This window comes from Trichomonascus vanleenenianus (genome assembly GCF_965637985.1).
Source record: "Trichomonascus vanleenenianus strain CLIB 3782 genome assembly, contig: TRVA0_035S, whole genome shotgun sequence".
Lineage (NCBI taxonomy): Eukaryota > Fungi > Ascomycota > Dipodascomycetes > Dipodascales > Trichomonascaceae > Blastobotrys > Blastobotrys vanleenenianus.
In genome coordinates, this window is record NW_027481852.1 from 93,410 (window position 1) to 107,100 (window position 13,691).

General features: G+C 52.7%; 7 protein-coding genes across 7 annotated transcripts; 4 read left to right on the top strand and 3 right to left on the bottom strand.

The window, feature by feature from the left end:
• Positions 1–59: 59 nt before the first annotated feature.
• On the top strand, positions 60–3,410 carry PEX6 (AAA family ATPase peroxin 6; the record flags this gene model as incomplete). Its single annotated transcript, XM_076686282.1, has 1 exon — positions 60–3,410. One exon carries the CDS (start codon positions 60–62, stop codon positions 3,408–3,410), a length of 3,351 nt encoding a protein of 1,116 aa, XP_076539490.1.
• A 591-nt stretch (positions 3,411–4,001) lies between these two features.
• Positions 4,002–6,755, top strand: TRVA0_035S01002 (uncharacterized protein; the record flags this gene model as incomplete). The annotated part of the gene is made up of 1 exon (XM_076686283.1): positions 4,002–6,755. The coding sequence occupies one exon, from the start codon at positions 4,002–4,004 to the stop codon at positions 6,753–6,755; it is 2,754 nt and encodes a 917-aa protein (XP_076539491.1).
• A 183-nt stretch (positions 6,756–6,938) lies between these two features.
• TRVA0_035S01024 (uncharacterized protein) lies at positions 6,939–7,358 on the bottom strand (the record flags this gene model as incomplete). The annotated part of the gene is made up of 1 exon (XM_076686284.1): positions 6,939–7,358. The coding sequence occupies one exon, from the start codon at positions 7,356–7,358 to the stop codon at positions 6,939–6,941; it is 420 nt and encodes a 139-aa protein (XP_076539492.1).
• A 568-nt stretch (positions 7,359–7,926) lies between these two features.
• On the top strand, positions 7,927–9,696 carry SRP68 (signal recognition particle subunit SRP68; the record flags this gene model as incomplete). Its single annotated transcript, XM_076686285.1, has 1 exon — positions 7,927–9,696. The coding sequence occupies one exon, from the start codon at positions 7,927–7,929 to the stop codon at positions 9,694–9,696; it is 1,770 nt and encodes a 589-aa protein (XP_076539493.1).
• A 472-nt stretch (positions 9,697–10,168) lies between these two features.
• Positions 10,169–10,839, top strand: REX2 (Rex2p; the record flags this gene model as incomplete). The annotated part of the gene is made up of 3 exons (XM_076686286.1): positions 10,169–10,303; positions 10,354–10,434; positions 10,480–10,839. The coding sequence occupies 3 exons, from the start codon at positions 10,169–10,171 to the stop codon at positions 10,837–10,839; spliced, it is 576 nt and encodes a 191-aa protein (XP_076539494.1).
• A 17-nt stretch (positions 10,840–10,856) lies between these two features.
• TRVA0_035S01090 (uncharacterized protein) lies at positions 10,857–11,747 on the bottom strand (the record flags this gene model as incomplete). The annotated part of the gene is made up of 1 exon (XM_076686287.1): positions 10,857–11,747. The coding sequence occupies one exon, from the start codon at positions 11,745–11,747 to the stop codon at positions 10,857–10,859; it is 891 nt and encodes a 296-aa protein (XP_076539495.1).
• A 1,204-nt stretch (positions 11,748–12,951) lies between these two features.
• TRVA0_035S01112 (uncharacterized protein) lies at positions 12,952–13,293 on the bottom strand (the record flags this gene model as incomplete). Its single annotated transcript, XM_076686288.1, has 1 exon — positions 12,952–13,293. One exon carries the CDS (start codon positions 13,291–13,293, stop codon positions 12,952–12,954), a length of 342 nt encoding a protein of 113 aa, XP_076539496.1.
• Positions 13,294–13,691: the final 398 nt, after the last annotated feature.

Consider the following 13,691-nt stretch of genomic DNA (forward strand, 5'->3'; position numbering starts at 1 on the left):
TTTCGTAAAAGGTTTATAGAGAGAGAGTGAATCGATCTTTGATAAAGAGATAATAATCAATGCCCACTAGACTGTCTGAACCTGGAGCCCCCAGTATGCCTACTGCGAGAAGCATCGCCGCGAGGGTGGTCGCACCGTCCTCGAAGCCGGTTATACCAGACCAGGTGAGCATCTCGGGGGACTTATATGATGATCTCTTCAGCTCCCACCACAAAAGGCCCAAGACTAGCTCGATAGTTGATGAGGCTGTGTATGTAAGCGTGAGGCCTCTGGCGCAGCCTGCTGGGTGGGTCCTCATGAAAGCAGCCCGAGACGACTCGCTACCGCCAAACTCGGTGGTCCCGGGGCCCTCTGCACGCTCTCAGGCGGCTATGGGTCTCATGCTGGCCAAGTCCGTGCTTGTTCACGGCACGGTACCACCAAAGCTCGAGCGAGTAGTGCTGACCTTCCCGCCGCATCTGTACGCAGAAGCACTGGCCCAGAGCAAAAATGGGTCTAGTGAGTTGTACGAGCACCTCGCTGGGCTGGAGATATTGCGACAGGGCGACCAGAACTTTGAGACCGGGTATACTGTACGGCTGTGCGAGCCGGTCGAGCAGGGGCTCGTTGTGCGAGAAGAGACCAAGGTGACCGTTGTAAGGGAAGAGGACTATACTACCGAAGATCGCGCTTCTACGGTGGCTACGGAGGTTATGGAGTCGAATATTGAAGACATGGAGCGCGAGATGTCCAAGTTTCTGACGTTTAGCGACAGTTCAGAGCGGGAAGAGGTTGATTTGAGGGCGGAGGTTCTCTCGAAGCAGGTTACACTGAGCGAGCTCGTGCCACCTCCAAACTCCTCTGTGGACCCAGAGACAATTGCATTGGTCAAGATTGACGAGCTGGCGAGGATAGGGTGCTTCTCCGGCGATACTGTCATCGCCAACGGCACAAGACATCTGAGGCTGTATTCTCTGCCAGAACCCAACACCCTGTCTACAGGGGCAGTGTACATTTCACCCCTACTTTACTACAACATGGGCGAGCCATCGGAGCTTAAGCTGAAGACTACCAAAGCATTCTCGCTGGGCACGGCCGACGAAGTGACAATCTCTCGGCTTGCATCCCCAGTAACTACTGATAGATCGCTTCAGCCGGCCTTCCTGTCGGGGCTGAGAACGTACTTTGAGTCGTTCCGGCGTACTGTCAAGAACGGCGACACTATTGCCGTTCCCGTGGACACGATTTTGGCCCAGACCCTCTATACGCCTGGCGCCAATGGCATTAGCGACGATCTCGACGCCGGAGTACTCCCCAGTGGCAAACCAAACGACGTAGCATGGTTCAAGATCACATCCCTCAAGGGTGGAAGCGACTCCGATAACCTTGAAGGTGGCAGTGAGTTCGTTATCGACCCGAACCACACGCGAATGGTGCAGAGCGGGCTCGTTACTGGCAAACATGTGCCTACAGGACTCGGATGGAGACAGTACCTGTCGCTCACCTTCACGTACCCTACTCTAGATTTCGACGACGCGCGATCACAAGACTTTGAGCACGCCAAGAAGCTTAGACAGCTGCTCACTGCCTCATTGTCGCCCCAGGGGGTCTCGCTATATACTACCATCTTGGTCCACTCGTCGAAGCGTGGAACAGGCAAGACTACACTGCTAAAGAGCGTTGCAGGGCAGATGGGCATCCACTGCTTTGAAGTCGACTGCTACCAGCTGATTGGCGAGTCTGACGCCAAGACTATCGGGGCCCTCAAAGCGCGCCTCGACAGAGCCGCCACCGTGTCTCCATGTCTCGTGCTACTGCGGCACATTGACGCTATTGCGCGAAAGTCGGAACAAGACGGCCAGGACGGGGGCATTATCGCTCACTTGGTGGATACCTTTGACAGCTACTCTACCAAGGGCGCGTTCATCGTAAGCGCCACGGCTGGCGACGTTGAAAAGATGTCCGAGTCGATCCGGGCCAAGTTCAAATTCGAGGTCACCGTGCCAGTCCCCAGCGAGTCGGAGCGGCGCAAGATCTTTGCCCATCTCGCTGAGGACTTGGGGAGCACGCAGCTGACGCAGCAGAACGTCGAGTACCGGTTTGCTCTGCGGAGCGACGTAGCTTTGAGCAACCTGGCTCTCCAGTCTGCGGGCCTGACGCCTCCTGACCTCATTTCCATCATGGAGATGGCCAAGGTAGCTGCTCTGGAGCGGTTGGCCAAGTCTGAGAGCGGCAGCAGTCTCGACGACCTTGTGCTGGGTTCAGGGGGAGCCATCAAGCTGTCTCCGGAAGACGTAGAAGTATCGATTGGACAGGCACGAACCAAGTATTCTGACTCCATTGGCGCTCCGCGAATTCCAAATGTTGGGTGGGAGGACGTTGGAGGTCTCGAAGGCGTCAAGAAGGAAATCCTTGACACTATCGAGATGCCTCTTAAGTACCCCAAGCTGTTTAGTGGCGGTATGAAGAAGCGGAGCGGTATTCTGTTCTACGGTCCTCCCGGAACGGGAAAGACGCTGCTTGCCAAGGCCATTGCCACGACGTTTTCGCTTAACTTTTTCTCAGTAAAGGGCCCCGAGCTGCTCAACATGTACATTGGTGAGTCTGAAGCTAACGTGCGACGAGTGTTCCAGAAGGCGCGGGACGCCAAGCCATGCGTCGTGTTCTTTGACGAGCTGGACTCTGTGGCGCCCAAGCGAGGCAACCAGGGCGACTCGGGCGGTGTTATGGACCGAATTGTGTCGCAATTGCTAGCTGAACTGGACGGTATGAGTGGATCTGGCGGCGAGGGAGTGTTTGTCGTGGGCGCAACGAACCGGCCAGATCTGCTTGACGAAGCGTTGTTGCGTCCGGGCCGGTTCGACAAGATGCTCTATTTGGGCCTATCGGATACGCACGACAAGCAGCGCACCATTCTCGAGGCGCTGACGCGCAAGTTCACGCTTTCCAACGACGTCTCCCTTAAGGAGGTCTCGGAGCGGTGTCCGTTCACCTACACCGGTGCCGACTTCTACGCCATGTCGAGCGACGCCATGCTCAATGCCATGATTAGAACTGCCGGCGAAGTCGACGAGAAAATCAAGGCGTACAATGAGAAGCGCGCGACACCCATTAGCACCCGGTGGTGGTTCCAGAACGCTGCTACCGCGGAAGACACCAGTGTCGAAGTCACCAAGGCCGATTTCGACAAGGCCCTTCGAGAGCTCATCCCGTCGGTAAGCGCAGACGAACTCAAACACTACCTGCGAGTGCGTGCCAACTTCGAGGGTTCAAAGGAACCTCCAATCGACAATGCATCACTTCCAAATGGCTCTGCCCAACCAACTACCAACTCAACTCCCCCACTCACCACCAACTCGACCACCAACTCGACTACTAATTCGAAACCATCCAAGAAGAAGGGCAAGGGCAAGCAGAAACTGGAGTATTAAATTTCATGTATAGTTACGAACAAATTTGCATTCACTAATACCACCGAGTATGACTTGGGGGGACCAGTCCCCCCAAACCCCCCTGGGGCTCCGCTTCGCGGAGATCTGAGCCATCGCAAGGTATTTGTTATACATTGTTACAGAAATTTTGTTACAGGATGGAAGTTACAGTGTAACGGAGAGTTTGCAACGTTGTAGCTGAGATACGGGGGGTCTGGGTGCTAGCCCCCAGGGAGCTCGAGGGCTGACCCTCGAATACACATCACCGTTAGTGATTACGGCGGTTGGCCCTCTAAATACACAACACTGCAAGTGTCCATGCTCCGCGGATATTGATGGTCTAGTACTAGCGAGCCGCACTGCGCCGCAGGGGATGCGGCATTGCACGTGTGGCACGGCTGTGTCCTTGTCTTTGGGGAGGGACGGAGGAAGGAGGACGGGGACGGCGGACATGACGGTATCTCCGCGGCGACGGGGACGCGCGGACAGCATCGCGAAACCGACAACCTCGAACGACAACCGCCTTGAGGCGCAAGGAGAAACGGGGTAGTATCGAACAAAATTCAATATAAAAAATTGGACTAACCGAAGATGGACTACCGGGCGTTTTTCTCTCCAAGCCAGACGAACGGACTGTTCTTTAATGACCCGTTGTTGGATCGAGATCCGGGTCAAGCAGCGCCACCGACGCTGAATGACATGAACATGGGATTCGTTGACGATTTCGAGGAAGATAAGACCGCGGATGTGGCGATGGAGGAACAGGAGGAGCCGAGTAAAGAGACCGAGAAGCCTCCGCTTCCCAAGCCGGGGAAGACCCGAAGACGGCGCAAGGCGCTGAGCTGCAACTTTTGCCGCCAACGGAAGCTCAAGTGCGATAGACAACTGCCGTGTTCGACCTGTGTTAAACGCCACAGTGGCGAACAGTGCTCGTATTCGCAACAGAGCTCTAAGGATGACAGTCCGCGGGAAGCTGCAATGACTGAGCAGCTGAGAAAGTCGGAGGAGTCGTTCAGGGTCGGGCCTTTACCACGATCTGACGACAAGGGAAAGAACAGTGTGGACATTAAACGCCGGCTCGACCAGATGGAGAGTCTCGTAATGTCGATGCTCATGGAGAAGCAGCAGGGAGAGAGTAGCACTTCACCGACCAATGCCGATACCATCAACAGCCATAGCAGCAGTAGTAGTTCCACCATTGGGGCCCGGGATAAGGGCATGGCGGGCATGTTTGGCTTGAATCCGGAGACTATTGGAGGTGCGGATGATATGGACGAAGTGAGCAAGCTGAACGAAAGCTTTGGTATGATTAAATTGGACCGTAAAGGAAAGAGTATCTACCATGGCGATACGCACTGGGTGACACTGTTCAGCGACGTAAAAGAGGTCCAGTCGTTCTTCGCTAACCTGAAAGCCGCTTATCAGAACGAAGCGGGCCAGGCGAGACTGCTGGAAGGGTGCCATGTGTACAACACGGATTACCAGCCGAGCTATGTCATGCCGTTCAATGGGTTCACTGCGGCGGATATCTCGGGATCGGATATCCTTAAGCTCATTCCGGACCAGGCTACGTGTGATGGTCTGTTGGAGCTCTACTTTAACCGCGTGCATGTAGTCTTCCCCGTGTTGAACCGCCAGGTCTTTGATCGGTGGTACTCGGAAGAGTTCTGGGTTGACTCGCGCAACTGCCAGGTCGTGTCGGTTACTCTCTTGCTGGGGCTGTTAGCCATTGGACTGGCTACTGCGGCGCCCAACGAGGTCCCCTCGCAGTACAAGGGGAGAGTAAAGGAGACACTCAAAGTATGGGCCAGCGCTATGGACGCTTGTGGTCAGGTGGGGCGCCTAACAGTGAAGCCCTCGTTAACCCACGCCCGGGTGTTGCTGCTGTGGCTTTTCGTCCAGGCGACAATGCTCCAGGCGAAGGACTGGATCGAACTGGCGTGGGGTCCCCTGGGGCTCGTATCGCGCGTTCTGCAAGGAATGGGCATCCACCGTGATTCTCGCCATTTCTCCATCTCCGTATTTGAGACCGAGGAGCGCCGACGTATGTTTGCTCTCTACGAGTATCTCGATATGCTTTTCTCGGTGAATCAAGGCCTGCCCATGGCCCTAAAAGGCTCCGATTACGACGTGCTTATGCCGTCCAACTGCAACCTGCGCGAAGTCCGCGAAAATTTGGTGCGACCACCCATATCCGAGCCGCTCACCGTGCGGACCGACACGAGCTTCACCATCTGCCAGGCGCAGATGACCCGGGTCGTCAATGAGATTCTCACCTGTGCCCTGAGCACGCGAAATCTGCCCAAGCGGAGCCTGTTTGAGCGGCTCAGCGAGTTTGACCGCCGCGTAAGGGCCGTGTTCAACAATTACCCGGCCCATTTCAAGGTCCGCGCCGACTACTCGCTGCCTGAAGACCCCGATGATCTCGTATTCCAGCGGTTCCTGCTTGAGATGGACTACTGGAAGGCGCTGGTCATCCTCCACCGGCCGTTTGGCACCAACAAAGATACTGAGAACCGCATGAGAGCGTCGAAGCGGCGCATGATCGAAGCTTCGCGCAACATTCTCGAGCGGTTCGAGTGGCTGTTCCGGTCCCCCTCGGCGAGCCACGTAGTGAGGCGGTTCTGGTGGTACACCATCATGATTGTTAGCCATCATTTCGTCCACGCCTTCATGTACTGCGGCGTGCATCTCATGAACTCTGCTACGATCCCGCCAGACGAGCAGAAGCGTCTCATCAGCCTGCTAGAGGCCGGCTCAACGCTGTTCAATGGGTATGAGTTCTCCCCAGCCCACGACCCGAGTCAGCAGATGCTGTTCGGGGCTATTTTGCGCCAGGTGCGACAGGTTCTCACGCTTTCTCCCGAAGAGCGTGACGCTTTGCTGTCAGCTAACACGACCGAGCGCCGCCGAGGGCTGACTTTTGAGCTGTTTGGTCATAAGGACGATATGGTGTTTGATGACATGGCCGACTCCAACGGCTGTTCTGCCTCTCCCTTCTCGTCGGGCTCCAATGGAGCCGCTAGTACGGGCCCCACCGACTACTCACCCCAGGACAAGTCCGGGTCGTTCGACGCTACGGCGTCCCTGTCTTATTCTGCGGCCCCGACTACGACGATCTCCGGCCACCCCGACAGTAGTAGTAGTGCAGCCAACAGCTCGGCGAGCGTGCCCACTGACTCATCGCGCGTAAACTTCGTCGACCCGGAGATGAACAGCGATCTGTCAAAGTTCCTCCTATCAGGTGACCAACCGCAGTTCAAGGACATTGCGGGCGGTGCTGACGACTGGGACTCCTTCATCAAGCTCATGAACAGCTCGGGTCAAACCCCTAATATGCCGTAACTTGTTTATTTTTTGTATATCTAATTTGGATGCTTATTTATTGATCTCATCGATGACTTCACATTTGTACCTAAACCCGCGTCACAACAATCGATAGACTCCTAGTTGCCATAACTCTATCTTGCAAATCTAATCTGGATTTAATTGACTACACCTGACAGTGATGTTCACAGATCCCCATTATTAGATCCGATAGAGAGACATGGAAGCCCAAATACTGTTCTGCCCGTCGTCCCAGTTACGACTGGCCAGGTCGACTTGCAATCCGAGAGCCGTCTCCCACCGCAGCCAGATTTCAATTGCCTTGGCTCCACCCTTGTCGCTCGGCTCGCCATAGACAGTAACAAAATCTTTCCCTGTAAACTCTCTAGTTACAGGCTCCATTAAATATTCTGGGTCTACTTGGCTGTACGCCTTGTTTTTGTTGTACCATTCGACGCCCTCGAGCCGATCGCTTTGGTCAAAGCTCAACGCCAGCCCTTTGGAGTTATAGCAGTAGTACGTCACATCAGAGTACTTCTTGACATTGTCGGCTTGCCCCAGGCCAACCTTCGCCAGCACTAGGTCCTTCTCGCCTCCTAGCAGACCCGTCCAGTCTATCATGTTGGAGTGAAGATCTCACCGTCCCGGAATTCGTGGTGAGGTGCGGCTCACATCACTCAAGACGACGACAATTAACAACTGATATATAAAAGCAGAAAAGGTAGAGAGATCGATAAGATTAGTACCGGTACCTTAATTTTGCTCCATATATAGCTGGAGCTTGAAGGCTGGCCTTCGAAGCCAATATATTTGGAAAAAATGGCTCAGTTCACTTGAAATTTCGCTTGGCCCTGAGCCGCGCGAGGCGCCTATTGCAAAGTCAATTAACGTTATTTCAATTTTGTTTGTATGGGGCCCCTTGTGCCGTCTTCACCCGTGGCTTAAGCGGCAAAATTGCCCATAAATTCCAGTTTAACGAGTCCCCTCCGCGGAGCGGAGCCATGGGAGCTAGAGGGCTGGCCCTCGAAACCCTATCTATCGAAAAGAATTGGCTCGTGGAGTGGCCCAGGCAGCAGTGCGGCGGAAGGTATAACCCGTGCGGCTGAGTGAAAATTCCAGTCCCAAGAGGAGGATCACACAAAACTCCAAAACCCCACGACAGCAGAACCGACCTCGAAGAGAGAAGAGAATGGAGACGCCACTTCAGGACCTGTTGGAGGCGCGGAATGCGGCGATCCAGCTTCAGTCTGCCACGGATTACCGGGCGTACCGGCAGAACGCTACGAAGCAGCTGGCGCGAGTGCGTCGAGCTCTCAAGATCCAGGTGAGGCCCTCAAAGGGCAACAAGTCGACCTGGAAACCGACAGCTGTGACTTCTGCAGACATTGAGCAGGACAGCAACTACGCCAAGGTGCTGGTTTTGTCCGCTGAGCGGGCATGGAGTAAAGCCATGGAGATCAAGGCCATGCTCGAGTCGCACAAGGGCGGGGGTTCGCGTAAGCAGCGAGTCTACGTCGAGTCGAAACTGGCCAAGGCGGCCAAGTACGTGCGCGAGCTAGCAGCGGGACTCGGCGAGGAAAGTTCTTTCCTCTGTGCTAGCGCAAGACTCGAACTGTTGACATACCGGTACATCATTGAGGGCGCTTTGTACTTTGAGAAGCAGAGCTGGAAGAAGGCGGCCAATGCGTACGCTGCAGCACGCGTGGGGCTCTCTGTGATGGGCAGTGAGCTTATGCGGGACACCGTCGCGGAAGTGGTGGACCCGGCTCTGACGTTTGCCATTGTCAAGTCGGGCGTCAAGCGAACCGCGGATATTGGCACCCTGGCACGCCAGACGGTCGCATCGTCGAGCGAGTTCAACCAGATTGCGTCAGCGGTTAAACAGATTGAGCCGCATGCTCTGGATGTTGACAGTGCGGCTCAGAGCCCCTCGGAGCGGCTGGGTCCCGTGACCTGGCGGGGGCACAGCGCCCGGGTTGCTGACCCGGATCTGGCCAATGCCATCATTGAGGCCCAGAAGCTCGAGGGAGCGACGGACTATACCAAGATCAATGCGTTTGACAGCGTGCTGAGGGCGTGGCAGGATGCTTTGGACATGATCAAGGAGAGCATTGAGAAGCTTGAGTCCGCCGATGCGGCGGCCCGAAGCCACGACCAGTCGTCGCAGGAGATGTACATTATTTTCACTTTCATTAGCTATTGCATGCTGTTCCGCCGCATCCAGCGAGACCTGCTTATTGTCAGCAAGGTTGGGGAAGCCAAGCCGGCCAAAACGACGGTTAAGAAGATTGAACAGAACCGAGACGTGGTCCGTATTTATGACACGCTGATCCAGTCGGTTGGAGAGCTGCTGAACCTGCCCGGCGTGTCCCAGGACAGTGAGCTTGCCTCGGCCTTGACGACATTAGAGAAGTATTTCAAGACGCTGAGGACCACCAGCATTGCCCAGTCCTATGCTCTTTCAGGGGAGCGGAAGAAGGCCCTGGCTCTTTATTTGTTGGCCAATTCGTATGACTTGGCGCCTAATCCTTCTATGAGTTTGCTTCCGGGCTCGACTGTGTCTGGGGAGGACATTACAAAGTGCAAAGAGGCTCTAATAAAGGAGATTAGCCGAGCACACGGGTTGGCGGTTCTTGAGGAGCAGGAGGAGGCGCCGTCTGGCGCACCAAGCGTAGCTGTCGTGGACCAGTTGAACAAGCTGCCACCACTAAGCAATCCCAGCGCAGTATTGGCGCGATTGGTAGATTTCGACCCCAAGCTGGCCCCTGTCCCGGTTAAACCAGCGTTCTTTGATGTGGCTTTTAACTATATCCAGTACGACGAAGAGGCCAAGCGAGAGGTTCTCGAGACCCGCGAACGACATATCCAGCCGCCGCAGGAGCAACAACAGCAACAGCAACAGCAACAGCAACAACAACAAAAGGGCAAGAAGGGATTCTTGGGCCTGTGGGGGCGTTAATTGAACTTTCCATGAATTGAAATGTACCTTGTGTAATTGTTCTCCATTACTTGTAATTGATCTTTCATGCACCGCTTCGCGGAGGAGGGGGGTTTGGGGGGTTTCCCCCCAACTACGGGGTCTGGGGCAGAGCCCCAGGAGAAGGCACGCCCTGCTGGTCAATGTTCCTGGGGGGCCAGCCCCCCAGACCCCCCTGAACTCCGCTTCGCGGAGGTTGGGTCGAAACCAGGCGATTCTGACAGCGTTAGCTAGCCAGATCAATAAAGCGTTACCAATTAGTTGATGTTAATTCAGATCGGAGGTGAAGGATATCGCATAGTTGGGACTGCGACGACGGCGGGAAAGATAAAATTCAATGCTCAGGCACAGCTTACGGTACAATATAGTGCTCAGACCATTCGCCAGCAGATCTTATACTTCATTTCCCAGATATAATATATTTCACAATCCACTCAAGCCAAGAAAAGCAGAAATGGTTACAGCGAACGTGAGAGAAGGCCCATTGGTCTGGATCGACTGCGAGATGACCGGTCTTGACCACCAGAAAGACCACATTATTGAAATCTGCTGTCTACTCACAAATGACAGGCTGGAACTTGTTGAAGAGGTATTTTTTAACTTTATCTATTATTTGGTTAGGTGCTAACTCGCAAGTAGAAAGGATATGAAGCGGTCATTCACTATCCAAAAGAGGTCATGGACAGCATGAACGAATGGTGCATTGATCACCATGGTAAAGTAAGCTATACGCAGCAAGACTTATGCTTGGACTAACAATTGTAGTCCGGGTTGACTCAAAAAGTCCTCGATTCAAAAAAGACACTTTCCGAAGTCCAGCAGGAACTCCTCGACTATATTAGAAAGTACTCCATCAAAGGAACCGGCATCCTCGCGGGCAATTCGATTCACCAGGACCGTATTTTCTTATTAAAAGAGTTCCCTGATGTCGTTGACTATCTCCACTACCGGCAAGTAGATGTGTCTACCATCAAGGAGGTTGGAAAACGACACAACCCGAATCTAATGAAGAGCCTGCCTCGCAAGACGAACCAGCACACGGCGCGGGCCGACATTCTCGAGAGCATAGAAGAACTCAAGTGGTATACCCAAAACTACCTCAAGGGACCAGAGAGTAGCTCATAGACACAAATAGTACTGTATCAACTGAAGAAACTGGTAATCTTGGAATTGCCAGTAGTATTGGCTTTTTTGGCGGCCTTTGCGCCCTTCTTTTTCGTCTCGATCGCCGAAGAGGATCGCTTGGCGCCCGTCGGTTGCAGGCTCATCTGCTCTATTCGAGCCTGCTCCTTTTCTTTTTCAATCTGCGCAATTGCCGCGACCAAGGAGCTGAAGTCGTGCTTGCTGATCCATGTCTCTGCAATCTCCTGGTCAAGATAGGAGCACACGAGGTCCATGGCGGCCTTCTTCCGCGCCAGTTGTTTGATCTCTTCGGCCACGGCATTGCGGCTGGCCAGCATATCAGAGATATAATTGAGTTCAATACTTTTGGGCAGATTCTGCTCGATTACCAATGCCAGCTGATCCAGCTTTGCAACAAGTTTGTCCTCGTTCAGCTTGTACATGTCTCCGTTCATCATGTCGCAGTAGTCCGCGCCCGATTTCGCCAGGGCGTTTGAAATGACTTGCTGGGGTATCGGCATCGTATCCTTAGCCATTCTGGATTCTAGAATATCGCCCAGATCGTCCGCCGTCATGTACTGTCTGCGATTGCCGTACAGGGTGGGCAGAATAAGGAATATTGGATTGAAAGGAGTAACTGTGAAAATCAGCGCATCCGAAATAATGTGGTTCGTCTTGGCAAAGAGGAGTGACCGGGCGTCCATCGACGCCTTGACGTGGGGTCGTGAGTCTAGAAGTGAAGACGAGCCGACTGCAGTAAGCTCGTATGTCGTCTCCCCATCGCATAGGAACAGGCAGGGTTCGCCAGTCCTGGGGTGCTTAAACGTCATGAACGACGAGGCAGCTACCGCCTTCCCAGAAAAATTCTGGGGCAGAACAAGCGTGACGGCGGTATTATCTTCTGAGGGCATTTCAACCTGTCACTTGAGAACTTGTAAATTGAAATAAATGAGACGCGTAGTGCGACGCGTCGTCAAACTTTCACCGCTCAGCTCGCGCACGCAATATATCGCTGCGTAACCGGGTCTAAATGGGTTTAATAATACCGATTTTCACTTGAAAGCTGCTGTATTTCCAAATAATATAGTCTGTGTATATTAGACCTGATACTGTAGTATTATTTCTCCTCGGGGTTGACAATTCAAAGGGGTTAGCTTAATTGGCCCAATTACCACGATCGTCATCGGCGTTCTTGCCAATCCCAGATGATCTACGAGTACCTACCGGTATCGTATTACAGGTAGTTTTTAAATCCCCGATTGTGGTGCAATATTTTGGTAAATGGCCAGATATTATAACTAGTAGGACTATTATATTGCCGTTTCTGATACTGGTACTAATATATTCGGGCGAGTGGTCTTCTGACCTGAGAAGAAAGGATACGGTACTGCAAACTAGGGCGTCGAAGAGCAGGAGCTAAGCAGTTCTCAGACGATCACAGAAGAGCATGATTATGCAGAGAAAAAAAAAGCGATTTTCTAAGCCTTAGCGCCAAGCATAATATAATTCCTGGAGCATGACCTTAAAAAATGGTCGGAATGATCCGTCTGTGGTTCAAGCGGCACACACGCCCCAAATATCGCGTTATCACTGCGGAGGCAAGCTGACTTCAAGCGTATCGCGTTTTTACCTGTACCGCAGAGTACTTTCCTTTCATATATTGATTGATTTACTATTCCTGTAAAGAATACCAGGCATCTCGTATACCTTCCCTCGTATGCGTGGTGCACGGTTAATACGATTACGGTACTTTGAGCACAATTGCAGTACCTGAACGCAGAGAGCAAGAATTATTTCATACGCTTAACATTCTCCTTATTTGGGTAATAATAAATAAATAGCGACTACATCTGCGAGCATTCTAATTATATTAAAAACAAACCAAGCATGCGTGGGCAGATCAGCCTGACTAAAAAATACATAATGAACCCCGTCCAACATGCAAGAAAGGTTGACACCGCTAACAACCAAGACAGAAAGAAGGACACTTGCTGTCCAACAAAGTGTATCGTGAATATAGAAGTGCGTGTCGAACCACGTTTAGCGAAAGTTCACCAAAAATAAATAAAGCGGGAAATATAATGCACAGGGGTTCGTTCATGCTGCATATGCAGCTTAACGCAGCTTGTGGTGCTTGGAGAATTCCATGGCCACATGGCTCATAAACTCATTGAACTCTTCGCTGGCGATTTCAGCGTCCACTCCTGCTAGGTCCATCCAGTCCCTGAAAAACGGCTCCGGGGAGAGCAGGCGCAAGTTGAGGCATTTTATTCGCACACACTCTGAGGAATTGTGGGTCATGTAATCGCCAAAAGAGCTCTGTAAGAACAGCCCATAGGCGTAGTGGAGGTCCTCTGCCTTAAGGTATGGTCCATATGCCACAAAGGCTTTATACGATCGGTGGACTCGATTCAGCTGTTGTAGGGTATCCTTGTCGAATCGGAGCGTCATAGTCATGGTATAAATAAGGTTAGTATTGTTATCTAGCTGTTGGCATGCCCTGTGAGAAAAGGCAGTTCGACAAATGAGCGACTAAGCTAGATTTTATATAGTAGTAAGAGGCAGAGATGAGAATTATCAGCATAAACGCAGGTATTCAATTGCGAAAAAGAAACCTCCAGCTCCAGCTGGAAGCTGAAAATACCATTGACCGTTAAGCTGAACTTGCTTTTGGGCGCCAAAAGGGCGTCGTATCATGCATTGGCCAATATAGGAGGTATTTAATACCGGATGCAAACCACAATGGTCTGTGCGTGCGGCTGCCGCATGGCATAATCGCCCAGTTTAAGCCCATGAATAGATATCAAACAAATAGAGAGGAAAGAAAAATCCGCAATAGTAGCTCTTGTTCGTAT